General features: G+C 45.8%; 1 protein-coding gene across 7 annotated transcripts in view; it reads left to right on the top strand.

The window, feature by feature from the left end:
• SDK1 (sidekick cell adhesion molecule 1) overlaps positions 1–18913 on the top strand; it is a 653438-nt gene that overhangs the window by 446339 nt on the left and 188186 nt on the right. For all 7 annotated transcript variants that reach the window (XM_031665629.1, XM_031665628.1, XM_031665627.1 and 4 more), the window contains one exon: positions 10100–10198. In XM_031665629.1, the coding sequence (XP_031521489.1) occupies positions 10100–10198 (99 nt within the window). The remainder of the gene's footprint in view (positions 1–10099; positions 10199–18913) is intronic.

Raw genomic sequence — 18913 nt, 5'->3', positions numbered from 1 at the left:
CTGGCTTTTTCATGTTCTCATTCTTACTGGAGGTTCATCAATTTTATTGCTTGTTTTTTTTGTTTTTGTTTTTGTTTTTTGTTGTTGTTGTTTTGCTGTTGTTGTTTTTGTTTTTTGTTTTTTTAGAACCAGCCTCTTGTTCCAGGTCTCCTCTTCTTCATGGTCGTCTTCATTTTCAACTTTATTGATTTCTGCTCTTTATTATTTCCTTCCTCTGCTTGCTTTGAGTGTATTTTGCTCTCCCTTTTCTGCTTTCTTGAGGTAGCCATGTTGGTTATTGGTTGAAGGCCTTTCCTCGTTTCCAGTGTGAACGTTTAGTGCTGTACATTTCTGCCTCCATGCTGCTTTAGCTGCATCCCACATGTTTTGACACTCTGTGCTTTCATTTTCATCCAGTTCTCTGTATTTTTATTTCCTTTGAGATACTCTCTGTGACCCATGAATTAGTTGGAAGTGTGCTATTCAATTTCCATGTGTTTGGAGATTCTATTGTCTTTCTGCTATTGATAATCTAATTTGATTCCATTATGATCAGAGAACACACTTCATATAATTTTGGTTATTTTATATTTGTTGAAGTTTGTTTAATGCTCCAGGATATGGTCGATCTTGATGAATGTTCAGTGAATGATTTTTTTAAAATGTCTATTTCTGCTTTTCAATTGTAAATTTTATGTCTCATCAGAGAAAACTGGAAATAATCTCAATTTTTTTTTTTAGAATTTTCTAACTGAATCATTTTTTGATAGGCAGGGAGCCTGTTTATACTATTTAGCATAATAGCACGTCTTTGTAAAGGTCAAATATCACATTAAAAGACTGAAGGTAGGCTTGAAGTCAGCTCTGCGGGGTGCAGCTTTTAAAAGGAAAGTTTGGAGCCTGGAATGAGAGGGGCTTCAGGGGCCACCTGACCACAGGCACCTGGTACTGACCTCCTTCATAAAGAAGAACCAGAACAGCAAGTAGGTAACCACACTTCAAACAGATCCAAGAGAGAAGCTGGAATTCAATAGAGAAGTGACAGGAAGCACCTATGGCAAGGAGGGAGGTGAGGCGTGGCAGCTCTTCCCGGACTGGGATCGGCTGGGAACCCAGAGAAGTTCCCCACTGTGGGAAAAGGGAAAGCGAGAGACCCCCGTGGTCCACATTCCCACCACAGACTCCTGCAATCCGAGCCACAGGAAAGCCCCTTAAAACTCACAGCCCCAAGACTCACGTAGGGAGACTCACAGGGAGACTGTGTGATGTCCTGCTCCAGAGAGGGAGCCCACACTGTGCCCCACATGCCCCAGCCCTGACCAGCTACTGTGCAGTGCTGCTCAGACAGCCCAGCCCCACCAGACCATTCTGCCCTGGGTCCTGACAGACCATTCCGCTCTGGGTCCCGACAGCCTCTGCATCTCCATATCCTGCAGGCCCACTGACACCCCCCACCCACAGCCACCACCACTGCTGGCTGCTGCCACCAGAGGCAAAGCACAAGCCATTGGCAGTGATCCCCAGTGGTGGGGCTCCTGGGCATTTTTACTCACCTTAAGGACTGACTTCGCTTCCAAGCACTCTGAGGTCAGACTCTCCCACCCACAGCTGCCACCTGGGTCTGAAGCACACCTCCACAGGAGCAGGGCCACAGTGTAGTCACTGCCACCCCTACCAGGAGCCTGGGGATCACCCCACCCCTGCTGACCACAGCCAGCAACTGCACACACCACCAGGGGTCCTGAGGACAGGCCCGCTCAGCTTCCTCTACCTCCCCGAGTATGAGCAACACCATCCAGGGCCCTGGGTTCACCCTGCGCTGTCCACCACTATCAGCACCTAAGCACTCCTCCTGGGGACCTGAGGACGGGCCCACCCAACCTGCTGTACCGTCACAGGTGGCACCCACTCCTACACACCACCCCTGGGCCTGGGGACTGGCCTGCTCAGCCTGTCACAGCCACCGGCAATACCAGTGCAGACTGCTAAGGAGCCAGGGGGTTATCCCACCACTGCTACTGTCACCGCCAACAGCATGCCTGCTATCCAGGGTCCTGAGAACCCACCCACCTGCTTGGCCCCCTGCAGCCATTGCCAGCACCTGAGCAACCCATCTAGAACACCAAGAATGAGCCTGTCTGGACCACCCTTGGACCTAAGGACAGGCACACTCAGCCCACTGCTGCCACCACTGGGGCCCAAGGATTGGCCCACCTGGTGTCCCTGTCCCCAGCAAAATTTCACCAGAGCCTCTACTAACAACCACACCCTAAGCCGCTGAGGAAATCACACACATCACTGATGGTGTTTACAGCCAAATAAATTATATGGAGACTACACTACTGCTTCATCCAGAATCAAAGCCAAAGTGCCCTACCCAATCAACACCATAGACACATCTTCAGGAAAAAGCCCTCCTTTATGAAAGCAAATCCAAAAAATTAGAAGAAGCAACTGTTACACCAGATGTGCAGATATCAACATAAGGACACAAGAAATGTGAAAATGCAAGGAAGTATAACGCTTCCAAAGGAACACAGTAATTCTCCAGCAACAGATTCCAATGAAAAAGAAATTATGAAATACCGAAAAAATTCAAAATAGTGATATTAAGGAATGTCAGATAAAAGAGACACAGATAAATAATACAAAATAATCCAAAAATCAATTCAATACATGAATGAGAAATTTACCAAAGAGATAAATATTAAAAAAAGAACCAAACAGACATCCAGGAACTAATTACTTCATTGACTGAAATTTAAAAATACAATAGTGAGATTCAGCAGTAGACTAGATGAGACAGCAGAAGGAATTCCAGAATTTAAAGATGAACAAAGACTGTGATATATGAGTCACTATAAAGCAATGAGTGTTTGAATTTTTGATGTCCCAGAAGGTGAAAAGAAAACCAAAGGGATAGAAACCTGATTTAACAAAATAATGGCTGAAAACTTCCCCAGTCTAGCAAGAGATTTAGACATGCAGATACAGGAGGCTCAGAGATCCACAAATAAATAGATACAATTCAGAAAGGTCTTCTCCGTGGCACAATAGAGTCAAATTATCAAAAGTTAAAGACAGAATTCCAAAAACACCAAAAGAAAAGCATCTAGTCACTTATAAGAGAACCCCCATCAGACTAACAGTGGATTTATCAGCAGAAACCTTACTTGCCAAGAGAAAATGGAATGATATATTCAAAGTACTGGGGAAAAAAATAACTTGTCAGCCAAGAGTACTATACACATAAAAGTTATCCTTCGTAAATGAAAGAGAAATAAAGTATTTCCTAGATAAGTAAAAGCTGAGGGAATTCATCTCCACTGGACTGGCCCTACAAGAAATGCTTAATGAATTCCCACAGCTGAAGTGAAAGAACAATATCTACCAACATGAAAATGTACAAAAGTATAAAACCCATTGGTAGAGCAAACACACAAATAAGGAAGAGAAAGGACCCAAATGTTACCACTACAGAAAACCACCAAACCTCAAAAATAAACAATAAGAGAGAAAGAAGGCAACAAAGGATATATAAACCAACCAGAAATCAATCAATGACTAGAATAAGCCCTGACATATCAATAATAACCTTGAATTTAAATGGATTAAAGTATCCAAAAAGATAGACTGGCCGAATGGATAAAAACAAACAAACCATGACCCAGCTATATGCTGTGTACAAGAAACTGAACTCACTCGTAAAGACACATGTAGACTGAAAGTAAAGAGATGGAAAAAGATATTTTGTGCAAACAGAAACCAAAAGTGAACAGGATTAGCCACACTTAGATAAAATACTTTAAGTAAAAAACAGTAAAAAGAGACAAAGAAAGTTATTGTGTAGTGATAAAGTTATCAATTCAGCAAGAGGATATAACAATTCTAAACATATATGGACCCAACACTGGAGCACTCAGATATATAAAGCAAATATTATTAGATCTACAGGGAGAGACAACAATACAGTAATAGTTGGGGACTTTAACATCCCCCTCTCAGCATTAGACAGGTCATCTTGACAGAAAAATAACAAAGAAACATTGGATTTAAACTGCACTTTAGACTAAATGGGCCTAACAGACATTTACAGAACATTTCATCTAATAGCTACAGAATGCACATTCTTTTCATCAGTACATGGAACACTCTCCAAGATAGACTATATATTAGGACATAAAACAAATCTCAACAACTTCTAAAAGACTGAAATTATATCAATGTCTTCTTAGACCACAATGGAATAAAACTGGAAATCAATAATGAGGAACTTTGCAATCTGTACAAATACATGGAAATTAAACAACATGCTCCTGAATGACCTTTGGGTCAAGGAAGAAATTAAGGAGGAAATTTAAAAATTTCTTGAAACAAATGAAAATTGAAGTACAACATACAAAAACCTATGGGATATAGCAGAAGTGGTGCTAAGAGCCTACAATAAATGCCTACATCAGAAAAAAGTAGAAAGATTTCAAACAATCTAGTGATACACCTCAAGGAACTAGAAAATCAAGGACAAAGCAAACCCAAAATTAGTAGAAGGAAAGAAATAATAAAGATCAGAGCAGAACTAAATGAAACAAAGACTTAAAAACAATACAAATGATTAAACAAAACTGGGTTTTAGGGAAGATAAACAAAATCAATAAACTGCTAGCTGGACTTAAGAAGAATCAAAGACAAATTACCTAAGTAAACAAAATCAGAAATGCAAAAGGAGACATTATAACTGATACCACAGAAATACAAAATATCATTTGAGACTCTTACAACTATACACTAACAAATTGGAAAACCTAGGAGAAATGGATAAATTCCTGAACACATACAACCTACCAAGATTGAATCAGAAAGAAACATAAAATCTGAACAGACTAATAATGGGTAATGAGATTGAATCAGTAATGTCTCCCAACAAAGAAAAACCCAGGGCCAAATGGTTTCACTGACAAATTCTGCCAAACTTTCAAGGAAGAACTAATACCAATTCTCCTCAAACTATTCCAAAAAATTAAACAAGAGGAAATTCTTTCTAACTCATTTCATGAGGCCAGTGTTACCCAGATACCAAAACCAGACAAGGACATAACAACAAAAAAACTACAGTCCATTATCCCTGATAAACATAGATGCAAAAGTCCTCAACAAAAATACTAGCAAACTGAATCTTAACAGCACATCAGAAAGATAATACACCATGCTCATGTGAGATTTTTCCCAGGGATGCAAGGATGGTTCAACATACACATATCCATAAATGTGATACATCACTCCAACAGAATAAAGGACAAAAACCATGTGATCATCTCAACAGCTGCATAAAAAGCATTTAATAAAATTCAACATCCCTTTATAGTAAAAACTCTCAACAAACTAGGCATAGAAGGAACATACCTCAATATGATAAAGTCTATATATGAAAAACCCACAGCTAACATCACACTGAATGGGGAAAAGCTGAAATCCTTTCCTCTGATAACTGGAACAAGACAAAGATGCCCACTTTCATCACACCTATTTGTAGTACTGGAGGTCCTAGCCACAGCAGTCAGGCAAAAGAAAGGAATAAAAGGCATCTAAATTGGAAAAGAGGAAGTCAGATTGTTCTCTTTGCAGATGACATGATCTTATATCTAGACCAACCTAGACTCCACCAAAAAACTCCTATATCTGATAAATAATTCAGTAAGGTTGCAGGATACAAAAGCAACATACAAAAACCAGTAGCATTTCTATACACCAATAATGAACTAGCTGAGAAAGAAATCAAGAAGTTGATTCCATTTACAATAGCTATAAAAGAAAAACATATCTAGGAATTAATTTAACCAAGGAGGTGAAAGATCTCTACAAAGAAAAATACAAAACATTGATGAAAGAAACTAAAGAAGACACAAATAAATGGAAAGACATCCCATGCTCATGAATCAGAAGAATTAACAGTATTAAAGTAACCATACTCCCCAAATGAATCTAATGACTCAGTGCAATCTCTATCAAAATACCAGTATCATTTTTTACAGAAATAGCAAAACAAAAACAAAAACAAAACCTAAAATTCTTGTGGAACCCAAAAAGAGCCCAAATAGCCAAAGCAATCCATAGCAAAAATAACAAAACTGGAGGCATCACACTACCTGTCTTTGAAATATATGACAAGTCTATAATAACCAAAACAGCATGGTATTGGCATTAACAAAAGACACATAGACCAACAGAACAGAATAGACCCAGAAATATATCCACATATTTACAACCAACTGATTTTTGATAAAGATGCCAGGACACCCTCTTCAATAATTGGTGCTAGGAAAATTTTGGATATCCATACGCAGAAGATTGAAACTAGACTCTTAACTCTGACCATTTAAAAAAATTAAGATGGATTAAGACTTAAATGTAACACTTGAAACTATAAAACTACTAAAATAAAACACAGGGAACACTTCAGGACATTAGTGTAGGCAAAGATTTTATGCCTAAGATCTCAAAAGCACAGGCAACAAAACCAAAAATAGACAAATGGGACTATATCGAACTAAAAAACTGTACAGCAAAGGAAACAGTCAACAGAGTGAAGAGACAGCCTGTTGAATGGGAGAAAATATTTGCAAACTATTCATCTGGTAAGGGATTAATATCTAAAATATACAAAGAACTCAGCTCAACAGTTTAAAAAAATCCCATTTAAAAAGTGGGTAAGGGACATGAATAAACATTTATCAAAAGCAGACATACAAATGGTCAGTGTGTCTACGGAAAAATGCCCAGTATCACTAATCATCAAGGAAATGCTAATCAAAACCACAATGAGATATCATTTTATCCCAGTCAGAATCGCTAGAATTAAGAAGACCCAAAAAAATGCTGGCAATCATGTGGAGAACAGGGAACTCTGATACATTGTTGGTGATGATGTAAATTAGTACAGCCACAATGGAAAACAGTATAATTTTTCAAAAAACTAAAAATGGAACCACCCTATGAGCCAGCAATCCCATTATTGGATGTTTATCCATAGGAAAGGAGTCAGTGCATCAAAGGATACCCATATCCCATGCTTACTGCAGCACCATTCACAGTAGCCAAGATATGGAATCAGCCCAAGCATCCATCAGTGGACCAGTGGATAAAATGTGGTATATATACACAGTGGAATACTATTCAGCCACAAGAAAGAATGAAATCCTGTCATTTGCAGCAACATGGAGGGAACTGGAGGGTATTACATCAGTGCCCTCAGAAAAACAAATATCACCAATTCTCACTCATAAGTAGTAGCTTAAAAGGCCAATCTCATGGAGATAAGAGAGTAGAATGAAAGATACTAGAGGCTGGGAGGGGTGTGTCGGTGGAGCAGGGTGGTGGGGAAGAAACAGAGGTTAGTCGATGGGTATAAACATTCAGTTAAATAGAAGGAGTAAGTTCCAATGCTCAATATCTCAGTAGGGTGACTACAGCTATGTGTACAATTATTATGTATCAATAAAAAAGAAAATAAAGAAAGCTTTGGACTCTTGGGTGCTGGAGAAACGGCCTGTTTCTCTCTGGCTGATGATGCTGTCATTAGTTCCACAGCCAGCAGGCCTTCTTTCCCAAAGCCCCAAGGAAATGAGAATTTGTTGGGGGAGGGTGGCAGTAAAGAGGAAATAGAATCTAAATTTTAAGCTGAGACATCACCAGCTGGTTCCAGCAGAGCTAGAGGACAGCATCTTTGGGCAGGAATCCAGGAAGCAGAAACACTGAGAATATAAAAGGAGCAAAAAGCTTTCTTTCCTTCTCCATCGATTGAAAAAAAAGAACAAGTCAGTTCAAAAATCCGTCAGAATGTCTTTCTGGAGGCTCACAATTGTGGGAGGATGAGATGGTCTTGACAGCCATTCTATTTTACCGTCTTCCACACTGGAAAAGTGAAATTTGTCAGAGCGTTTGAGCTTATCCGTGAAAAGTCTTTTCAAAGTTTCACCCAGATGATTGGGGTTTTTTTTGTTTTTCTTTTTGTTTTTGTTTTTGAGGCTGTTACCATTTTTAAAAAATTACTACTTGTGTTAGAAGGCTTTGTCCAAGTACCAACTGAGTTCTCGGTATGGAATTCACCCTAAAAATCTAATGTTTGTGCAAATGAGGCTGGCAGTAGCCAGAACAGGGACTTTGCAGGGGTGAGGCTTCTCCGTAGGAATCCTGGATACTCTTTCAGGACAACTGACACCCTTGACTTCATGCTCTCCTATTTTAAGCTGAAAGACTTGCATTTTTTATTACTAAGAAGACCTGCGTGTGGCGCCATCCAGCATGTTCACTAGGGAAGTTGTATGGTGCAGAGCTTTCAGCAGGAACCAGTGTTCCCTGCCTGGCATGGAGGGTGTACTCAACTGATACATGCAGAAACGGACAGAGTTCTCATCTCTTCTCCGTTCTTCTTTTCCTCCCTTGTCCCCAGTTCTGCCTTCGAACTGCCCTTTCCTCCTGCGCTTTTCTCCTCCCTGGCTTTGTCGCTTATGTTTCTCCTGAACGGGTATCTGGAGGGGTAAGCATGGGGGCATTGTCCGAGAGGAGGTGGGGCTCTGAACGGCAGGTGGGGAAGCAGAGCCAACCTGGGCAGCTGTGTTTGTGTTTGCTGCCCAGAGCAGTGGACGGAGGGGCACTTTCAGGCACCACACAGGTGCCTGGCTTAGGGAATGGGAGTGCACCATCTCTCTTCCCCTCATCCCTTCCCTCCACTTGATCGTAAGACGCCAGCACCTGCAAAAGCATTTCTTTTCCACCTGCTCCTCATGTCCTGCACAGCAGCTATGGCTATAGAGGGACCATGGCAGGCTAGGGGCACATGGCAGGGCTTGGGAGTAACGGCATCTGGGAGAACATTACCGTCACGACATCCACCTATCTCCTCCAGATGGGCAGGCATCCTCTCCTCCCTCCCCATCACCACGCAGTGTGGGCTGGCCCTGATGGGACCGATGGGACCTGCTGTGGGAGCAGTAAAACACTTTAAACCTAGGTGAGCTGGTGCAAGAGATGTGGGTCAGAACCGCCGAATGCACCTGCTGTCTGGCCAGCAGCAACTTGCTCTGGGCCCTGCTGTCCCTGAGTTGCAGGCAGGGGTCCATCTGCATATGGGGCAGAGTTCTGTGCCTGTGGCCACACATCCTCAAGCAGTTTGCTTTGCTGAGCTTCACGTGCATCTTGGATTTTTAACTCACGTTTTAGACTATCGGGTCTTTTCTATGGGGTGGCATCCTCTGATCCTAGGAATGACTTTATGTTCTGATGAGAAGTTCATCATCATGACAGCGGCTGATGACCATGGAGCATTTTCACGGTGCCCGGGACATCCTCGTGTTTTCATGTTTTATTACATTTTCTTCTCACAATGGTCTCGCCGAGTTATTTTTACTTTCCCCGTTTCACAGATGAACAGACTAAGGTGTTGAGAGTGTAATTGCATAGCCAGCAAAGCAGCTCAACCAGGTCTGACACCCAGCTTGGACTCCAGCCTTCGAGCGTAACTCTGCAGCTCTGCCTGCGCGTGTTAGCAAGGGGGCCACAGGGCACAGAAGCTCCTGGGAAAGGAATTTGTTTTTGCTGGGACTTTATCAGGCCACTGCCTTGCCCCTCTGGAATCCTTCAGGACCCTGAGTGGGGTTTGGAACCTGGAGTTCTGGACCAGGTTGGCAGGTGAGCCTGCCCCTGGGCCCAGGGTCTTGTTCTGACTTGCAGAAGGTTCCAGATGGCCCCCACACAAGCCAGACACGGGGCTGCATGCACCATGGAGGAACTCAGAGGAGGCAGTTGCTCTTGAGGACCCAGCCAGCCTGGTTGTTCTAATCAGATGAGATCAAGGAGAAAGAGAATGATTTGTATATAAATCTCCTGCCGCCAGTAGCTTCAGTGCCCTGTGTGGCTGGGACGAAGCTGGAGAAAATAATGTATGCGATGATAGCCAGGATGCCTTGAACACCCTCCTTCCTTCTGCATTCCACTGAAGTCTCCTGCAGGGTTTTGCAGCCCCAGCTCACCACTTTCCTTCCATAGTTAGAACCTTCCCCACACATCTGATCAAAAGAAAATTTGGGCTATTGTGTTAACAGATGACTTTGCTTTTAATTGGTAGAACCAGGAGCTGTGGGACATCTGAGTTTCACGGAGATTCTGGACACATCTCTCAAGGTCAGCTGGCAGGAGCCCCTGGAGAAAAATGGCATCATTACAGGTAAGTAGCCCTGTCTTCCAAGAAAGAAAAAGATAAGTTTGTCCTCGCAAAAAGAAGTGGATATGACTTCAAACCAAACTGCTGACAGCATGGACCCGTGCCCATGGCCTTCTCGAGAGGAACTGAAATGTCTTCCTGGCCGTGTGGCAGAGTCCCGGCACTGGGACTGCTCCAGTGAGAGCCAGCCTGGTCTGGGGGCCTTTCACCGTGTGGGCAGCAGCTGTAGTTTGAGATCTATTCTCACGTCCAGAGTCTCTGACCAATGAGTCAGTCATGTTATGACGTATTTGTTCACATGGTATGTGTCTCACTTAATTCTCATAGCAGCGTGGTAAGGTCGACATCGATATTATGACCATTTTACAGATGAGGAAACTGAGGCCCCGAGAGGGTGGGTGACCTTTCCTTCATTCAGCAGACGGCACTGAGTGCTCCTGTGTGCAGCCAGCCCTCTCAGACACAGCCAGGCGGCGTGACTATGAGGCTCACATGCCCTGTGTCTCAGCCCTCGTCCCACAGCTGTGAGCCGCAAGGCCAGGATGAGATCTGGATCTTCTGACTCCAGATGCCATGTTCTGTCCCTTCCCCACCCTGCCCTCCAGTGAGAGCCCTGAGGAGACTGTGAGGCAGGTACTTCGGAGGAGGTTCTGAGCTGTGGGAGGGGCGGGGGCTGAGCCTTAGAGGCGCTTGAGCAGTGAAATCTCTTCTCCTGGTTTGAGGGGTCTCTGTGGGAGACAGCTCACCTTTTTAGGGTTTTTAATGATTGTAGGTATGTATGTATGTATGTACTGAGGCAGAGTCTCACTCTGTCGCCCAGACTGGAGTGCAGTGGCACGATCTCCGCTCACTGCAACCTCCGCCTCCTGGATTCAAGCAGTTTTCCTGCCTCAGCCTCCCAAGTAGCTTGGATTACAGGTGTGCGCCATCATACCTGGCTAATTTTTGTATTTTTAGTAGAAATAGGGTTTTGTCATGTCGGCCAAGCTGGTCTTGAACTCCAGACCTCAAGTGATCCACCTGCCTCGGCCTCCCAAAGTGCTGGGATTACAGGCCTGAAAAACCTTTTAGGTTAAAGCTTAATTTAAATCTTAGTTCAAAAAAAAATTCTTGGTTTGACAAAAACAGCATAGGCTTTAGCCTCAAATGAGGTTGGGCAGGGCCCCCCATTCCACTATTTTAGTCAACATAAGAGCCTCAGCAGACCTCTGGGGTCCTCAGTTCCAACTGGAGCTGTCAGGAGAATGAATTGAGAGAAGCTGTGTCAGCTGCCCACTGCCTGGCCCAGAGCAGCTCAACCTCCAACAGGCATCTTTTTTTCTTTTTCTTTTTTCTTTTTCTAAATATTACTGAAGATTTCTAGCAAGCCACTTAATCTTCTTCTTGGTCAGTCATATATGGGACTCTTCTACGTGAGCCCCCTCTGGGGGCTTTGCCTGTGGCATCTCACGTCCCGGCAGGGGCTCCTGCGTGGGTATTTTGCAGCCGCGCCCTGAGGTTGAGTGAGTTGCCCATCCTGACGCGAGCGGTCAGTTGGGAGCTGAGCTGCATCTCCACTCCATGGTGGCAGCGTTCTCAGCTGGCCGCGGGAGCTGTGGAATTCAAGTGCCTGATTGTTCTGTGAAGCAAGCTCACGTTCTCTGGGTGGGTCCTAGAAGCCTGTGCTGGGACTGTGCTGCCCAGAGACCAAGAGCCTCAGGTGGTCTGTCCCTGCTGCCGGGCCACAGCGTTGGGAGCTGTTTCTTCTCTGCTCTGGCGTCCGGGATGACAATGGCAATGATGACCCTGACCACTTCCCCTGTGCTTGGCACCTTAACCTTGCAGGATCGCATTTTGCTTTCTCTGCAGCCACACAAGGGGTGTCTTATAACCCAGGCCTGGTGATGACAAGGCGGAGGTTTAGGGTGGCGATGTCCCACGATCACAGCCTGTGGGTATGTGCGCATTCTCTCCTCTGCAGCGTTGATGTGCCGGGGGTGAGGTTTGAACCGTGCTCCGAACCCCACCGCAGAGGACGTTCATCTTCCCCATCCACAGTCCTCTTAGCGTCTCTGTAGTTTCTCAAAGCACCCTGAGGGCACAGAAATGCCTAACGGTTCTGTTTATTAAATAGGTAGATCCAAACAACTAAAGTGTTTATATGCTGACAACTAGAATTGCCATTTAAAAAATACTACACAGTAGTTGAAAGAAATAAAACTTGCATTTGTTTTTTCAGTGACCACAGTTAGTTCCTAATGAGATGTCTGCATCCGCCTCGCACTGCCCAGCCTCTCAGACCTTGGGACCAGATGGCCCCTCGTCACCCTCATTTCCCGGTTCACGTTGGTTTCCCGGCCGTACTCGTTTCCTTATCGCAACATCCACCAAAAATTCTGCTTTGCAAATATAGGATGTATCCAAGGGCACGTGGCAGGCTCTGGCCTTGAAACGGAGCCCCCCTCCAGCCAGAGGCTCACATCTGTCCCACTGGCATTGAGTGTCCTGTGCCTCCCTGCAGTGCTGCTGGGAGGTCACTGCAGCATCCCAGGGGCCCTGGGGCACAGTGGGAGACTGTCTTCCTACAGTGACCTGTTTCTACACAGAACTCCTGTACATAGCAAACCCAGTGCCAACCTCACCACTTCTAATCAGTAGAATCTCCTGTAATCATCTGTGCCAACCAGATCCCCTGATAGAGCGGTATGCCCAGAGCCCATACACAAGGTCACCTTGGAGCCAGTGCCACCTCTCATCTTAACTTTTTTTTGTTGTTGAGATGGAGTCTCGCTCTGCAGCCCAGGTTGGAGTACAGTGGCGCTATCTCGGCTCACTACGACCTCTGCCTCCTGGGTTCAAGCAATCATCCTGCCTCCACCTCCCGAGTAGTTGGAACTACAGGCGTGTGCCACCACGCCTGGCTAATTTTTTGTGTTTTTAGTAGAGGCGGGGTTTCACCACATTAGTCAGGATGGTCTCGATCTCCTGACCTCGTGATCCACCCACTTTGGCCTCCCAAAGTGTGGTGTGCCTCTTATAAGCATATAGCTGGACTTTGTGGGTTTTTTTATTTTTATTTTTTGTTTATTTGTTTTTTGAAATGCAATCTCTCTGTTGCCCAGGCTGGGGTGTAGTGGTGTGATCTTGGCTCACTGCAACATCCGCCTCCCAGTTCAAATGATTCTCCTGCCTTAGCCTCCCAAGTAGCTGGGATTACAGGCGTGCACCAGCACACCTGGCTAATTTTTGTGTTTTTAGTAGAGACAGGGTTTCACCATGTTGGCCAGGCTGGTCTCGAACTCCTAACCTCAGGTGATCCACCTGCCTCGGCCTCTCAAAGTGCTGGGATTACAGACGTGAGCCACCACGCCCGGCCTCACCTTAACTTTTAAAGAAAGTAAATTTATGAATCTGGCTCTGCCTTCCAGAAGCTTATCTTTTGAAATGGCCACTTCAGACAGTGTGAAAACTCCAGGAATGTGGGAAAGTCACTGCTAGAATTGGACACGACCTGTTGTACATTCTGAAGTCGTCTAAGAATGGCAAGTGCTGAGTATGTACAATTAAAACAGCCTCCTGTTGCCTGGAGTCGAAGGAATTAAGTGAAGGCAGGGGGAACTGAGCAGGGGAGGCCACGATAGACTGCAGGAACCTAGTTTAGTTTAATCTTGCTTTAAACATTCAAAGGAAGGAAAAACAAACTAGTGGGTGATTTTTAAAAGCTGAGCAGGAGGCTACCATTCGGAAGAAGAACACTTTCCAGTTCAGATCCCTCAGGGACCAATTCGGCGGCTGGAATTAGAGCTCTGCTTACCACTGACCCCAGAAACGGGGCTGTCCGGGTAGGAAAGAAAGAATGCCCCTCTGCCCAGTTGCCTTTCAAGTCCGCAGTCGGCCATGTTTTGGAAATCTGGCAGAGACTCCGTGGTAGACAGTGTCCACACTGAAGAAATTCCTTTTACAGATACACACATCAGCCCCTGCCCTGCCCTTTGTGAACACAGCATACTCTCCATTCCTGTTCTAAAGCCAAAAGAAAAAAATCCATGGGCATAATAATTCGTGTTGAGCCAACATTTCACGGCTAAGCGGTGGTTGCCAATACTTCCAATTTACGATCGTCTGTTTCGCCAGCTAATGGGGCTTCGTGAACTCATTTTCGTATTTTATTTAAACAAATACCTGTAGTTACAAACAGCAGTCTATGGTTTATGGTGGAGCTTGACTTGGAAGCTCAAGCTTTCCCGGGCTGGGTAGAGCCAGAGGCCTGAGTTTGGAGGTGCCTGTGCCATGGGGGACAGCAAAGTTGCAGTGGGAGCGCCAGGCAGACTCTCTGTAGGTTCCTCTCGGCGGCCGCATTGTCCTCTTCTCTCTGTGTATGGCCTGTGCATTTTCCATTCCTGCTCACACCGTAATGTGCACCTTGTATCACCGGAAGCTTCAGTGGACGCATGCAGCTCTTTAGAGAAGGTCCTAGAGGAGGTGAGATCGGATGTTATCACCTCACCGCCCAACATCACCTGGTACCCGCAGTGATGCCTGCATCAGGGGAGCTCCCCCTGGCACCCACCAAGTAGACATAGATTCCCCGTGGAGCGTGCAGGCAGCACCATTAAATTCTATTCTGTGCTAAAGGCAGAGTGTTTCATTGAGGACAGCAAAAGAAAAACTGCGTTCATGGGCAAACCTGGCTGCCATAAGCCAGTTTCCAGAAGTGTTGGTGTGGCACCACCATGCTCTCCAAGGCTTCCTGCAAAGACTGCACCTGCTATTAAAGGCAGCTGCGGGAGCCCAGGATGACTGACGGCTTGGGTCTGGGCTCGGCACTGCTCTGCGGGCCAGAGACGCTGTTGGAAACGGTGGTTTATTAGCCCTGGTCTGTGGTGAGCACCCCCAGCCTCTGTTTTAATTCGAGGCCTGGAATGAGAGGGAAGCATGGAGCAGGGGGCGGCTGTGCCTGCCCGAGTAAACTGCCCATTGCGCGCTTATTGTAAATTTCAGCGTCCTCCACTCTCCCTCCATAAACTCTGATTTATGAGGACCAGGATGCAGACAGACAGTTTGTGATTGGATGCACTGCTCTCTTCTAGAGAATTTACTTCAGATCAACAGAAAATTATTTCTGAAGCTCCTCTGGCCATTAGTCTCAGTTAGGCAGCCACTGGGAGCAGGTAGGATGCCAAGCACGAGGTACCCCTGCTCCTGGCTCCAGGTGCCTCTCTCCTCTCTCCTCTGGGAGCTGGAAGCGGAGGATGCATCCCCTGGCCAGCACTGCCCGAGCCCTCCACGCACCTCCCCCAAAAGCTGTTGTTCGTAAATTAGAGGACGTCTTTCCCACTTCACGCTCACCGCTGTGTCTGTGCTCACGGACATCACACGTCTCGGGCCTGCACCGTCTCCGCTGGCGTTACTCTGCAGATCAGCCTCTCTAGCTGTCCGTTTGGTTTTTGTTTGTATCCATAACCATTTGAGCACACCGTATTATCGATGTTGATCCTAATAAATCCCAGCAACGCTGCCCTTCCTGAAGATGCTGGAATTGCCGTGTTTCAGCTCTAGGTCGACAAGACGAACATGAGGCTGTGTTTTAGCTGATGAAGAACAGCTTTTAAACAAATAAAAATTTCTGGCAGGCAAGGTTGTAACATTAAACAAAGGCTCCTCTTCCCATAGGTTCAGAGTAGACCCCGAGGATCAAATTATTTCGCGATTGACCAGGCGTGGCCCACCAAAGTCAGGGATGTCTTTCGGTTCCCTCGCACACATCAGGAGGAGGTGCTAGAGGAGGAGGCTCTTGAGAGGCAGGGTCTCATCCACTGTGAGAAACAGACTCACCCGTCCAAACCCAAAGGATGGACTCAGAGACACGGAGAACAGCGAAAGTGGGACTTTTAATGACAGTCTTACAAGATTGAGTGTCTGATGGGCAGGCACACCCAGCATGGTCACAACAAGCCACTTATTCCCTACTGTGCAGGTCCCTCCCCTGGTTCCTCACAGGCTGAGTACTGTGGGGGTCACAGTCTTCCCGGGCGTCACCCATTGGTTGTTGGGCAGGGGCTGTAAGTGTTTTCTTTAGGGTGGTCTTGTTGCATTTTGTTGCAGCCCACAATGCACTGCAATCCTAGTCAGCTCAGGGGCTCTTCAGGTATTTGACTTATGACGTAAGTAGCTGGGCAAGCTGATAAGAATAGACGAAATGAGCTATTCTGCAGGATAGTAAACGTTCATCTTAGATTAAACTTCTTTGGTTCGGGTGGGGACAACTAAGGGGTGGAGGGAGGCTGACAAGCAGGCACTGGCGATTGAAGCAGAGGCCTAGTATATCCTGTTTCTTCTGTAGTTTGCTGACTTAAGCAACTTTGTCTTGGAAATGGACCATGTATCCATTATTTCCTTCATCCACTGAGGACTGTCTGGGGTTCTAGCAAGTCCACGAAGCTTCCTGTGGCTTGGTTTCTTCCTCTGTGAAACAGGATAACAACAGTCCCAATTTCAAAGGTGTGTTGTGAGGGTTACATGAATGAGTGGAGCAGGCTAGATGTCTTAGACATCAGGATGGGCAGATGAGGGAAATGCTAAGATGTAAAGCGAGGGCAGGGCCTGGGCTGGGCATGGTGGCTGATGGCTGTAATCCCAGCATTTTGGGAGGCCGCGGTGGGAAGATCACTTGATGCCAGGAGTTTGAGACAGCCTGGGCAACATAGTGAGACCCTCATCTCTACAAAAAATTTTAAAAACTGGCCAGGCGTGGTGGCACATGCCTGTAGTACCAGCTACTTGAGAGACTGAGGTGGGAGGATCACTTGAGTCGAGTGGTTCAAGGCTGCAGTGAGCTGTGATCAACCCACTGCACTCCAGGCTGGGCAACAGAGCAAGACTCTCTCTCTCTCTCGTGTGTGTGTGTGTGTGTGTGTGTGTGTGTATACGTGTATATATATACACACCCATATATGTATAAATAATTTTTTTAGTGGAATTACTGGTGAAATGCATTCATAATTTGACAAGAGAAGGTTGAATTGAATTGAGCACAGCAGGCTGACAGCTGTCGTCATTTTTCAGTTCATGCACCTGGTGCTGAGGTTACCAGAGCATCCGATAGGCCCTGTCCTTGTGAAGCGCACCCTGGTAGGGAGGGATAATATGTATTTTATTATTTATTCATTTATTTATTTATTTTAAATAAAGTTAGGAAGGAAATGGGAGAAGGCAATGGTGAGTGGTTGGCCTGGGTAGTCAGCCTTCTCCCCTCTCCCTGGGAGGAGGAAAAGGAGACCAGGACCTGAGAAGCAGCCAGATGCCTTTGATGTAGCCACCACAGAGGATGGTTTAGTGACCCTCCAGGGCCCAGGCAGAGACGCTGGGCCGCCGCACCACTCTGTGACAGCTCCCGGGATGGCAGGCGCTCAGAGTGCTCTGGAGGCACCCAGCAGCCAGGCCGTCCCTCTGGTGGCCCTTGTTCCTTGGAGCTCCCACTGTGTCAGCCCACATGGGGGTCCCCGATGCCCATGCACAGAAGCTACCGGGCTGTTGGGGCCTGTGGGACAGCCAGAGGGAGCAGGTTCCAACATTAAATTTTTTTCAAAATAGTAAGGTCTCAAGATGCTGTCCTCTAAATTCTTGTTTACCTGCAAGTGCAACTCGTAGCTTTATTTATTGCTTTCATCAGAATGAGGAAGAAGTTTCAGCTGCATCCAAGCACTTCTATATCCCTGAGGTTATTGACTAAAAATAGGGAAGAGCAAGTATTTTCAGCTGTTTTCTTTTGCGTGTGGACCTATGAGCTCTTTCTACCACTGTCTCCCTCTTTAAAAGACACTTTTAAGTGTTCTCTGGTCACATAAACTCCCCTCCACGGGGATTGATTGATTCAGGAACCAGTTGGGTCTTTTTTCTCCTTTTTTTTTTTTTTTTTTTAAGACAAAGTCTCGCTCTGTGGCCCAGGCTGGAGTGCAGTGGCACAATCTCGGCTCACTGCAACCTCCACCTCCAGGGTTCAAGCGATTCCCATGCCTCAGCCTCCTGAGTAGCTGGGATTACAGGCGCCCGCCACCATGCATGGCTAATTTTTGTATTTTAATAGAGACAGGGTTTCACATGTTGGCCAGGCTGGTCTCCAACTGCTGACCTCAGGTGATCCACCCACCTTGGCCTCCCAAAGTGCTGGGATTACAGGCATGAGCCACCACGCCCCACAGGTTTTTTTTCTCTAAGCCCCAAGTCACAGTGGAATCCCGGGTGGAATAAATTTTGATTGTGAGGCCCCACTGGACTGAAGAGAGTATAGGGGGAAATCAAATGTATTAGAAAACAGGATATTTGAAAAGGGAAGAGGCAGAGCTAGAAGCAAAACACACACTCAGGCGAAAGGAAACTTTTCCACGCAAAGCGCTTTGCAAAATGGAAGAGTGATCTAGCAGTCATTTCGTAAAGGAAAAAGTAGAAGTGTTTCCATGAATTCGTTGCAACACAAGAGCAAGCCATTGATTTAAGGTTCTGTGTAATAAAAATACCAGCTTCCAAAAATGAAACGATTGGCTGGGTACCATGGCTGTAATCCCAACACTGAGGGAGGCTGAGGCGGGAGGGTCTCTTGAGCCTAGGAGTTCCAGACCCGCCTGGGCAACAGGGGGAAACCCCATCTCTACAAAAAGTACAAAAGATTAGCCAGGCATGGTGGTGCACGCCTGTGGTCCCAGCTACTCAGGAGGCTGAGGTGGGAGGATGGATTGAGCC

The sequence above is a fragment of the Papio anubis genome, chromosome 4, assembly GCF_008728515.1.
Source record: "Papio anubis isolate 15944 chromosome 4, Panubis1.0, whole genome shotgun sequence".
NCBI classification, from domain to species: Eukaryota; Metazoa; Chordata; class Mammalia; order Primates; family Cercopithecidae; genus Papio; species Papio anubis.
The sequence above is the reverse complement of the archived record's forward strand: the minus strand, read 5'-3'. Positions and strand labels throughout refer to the sequence as shown.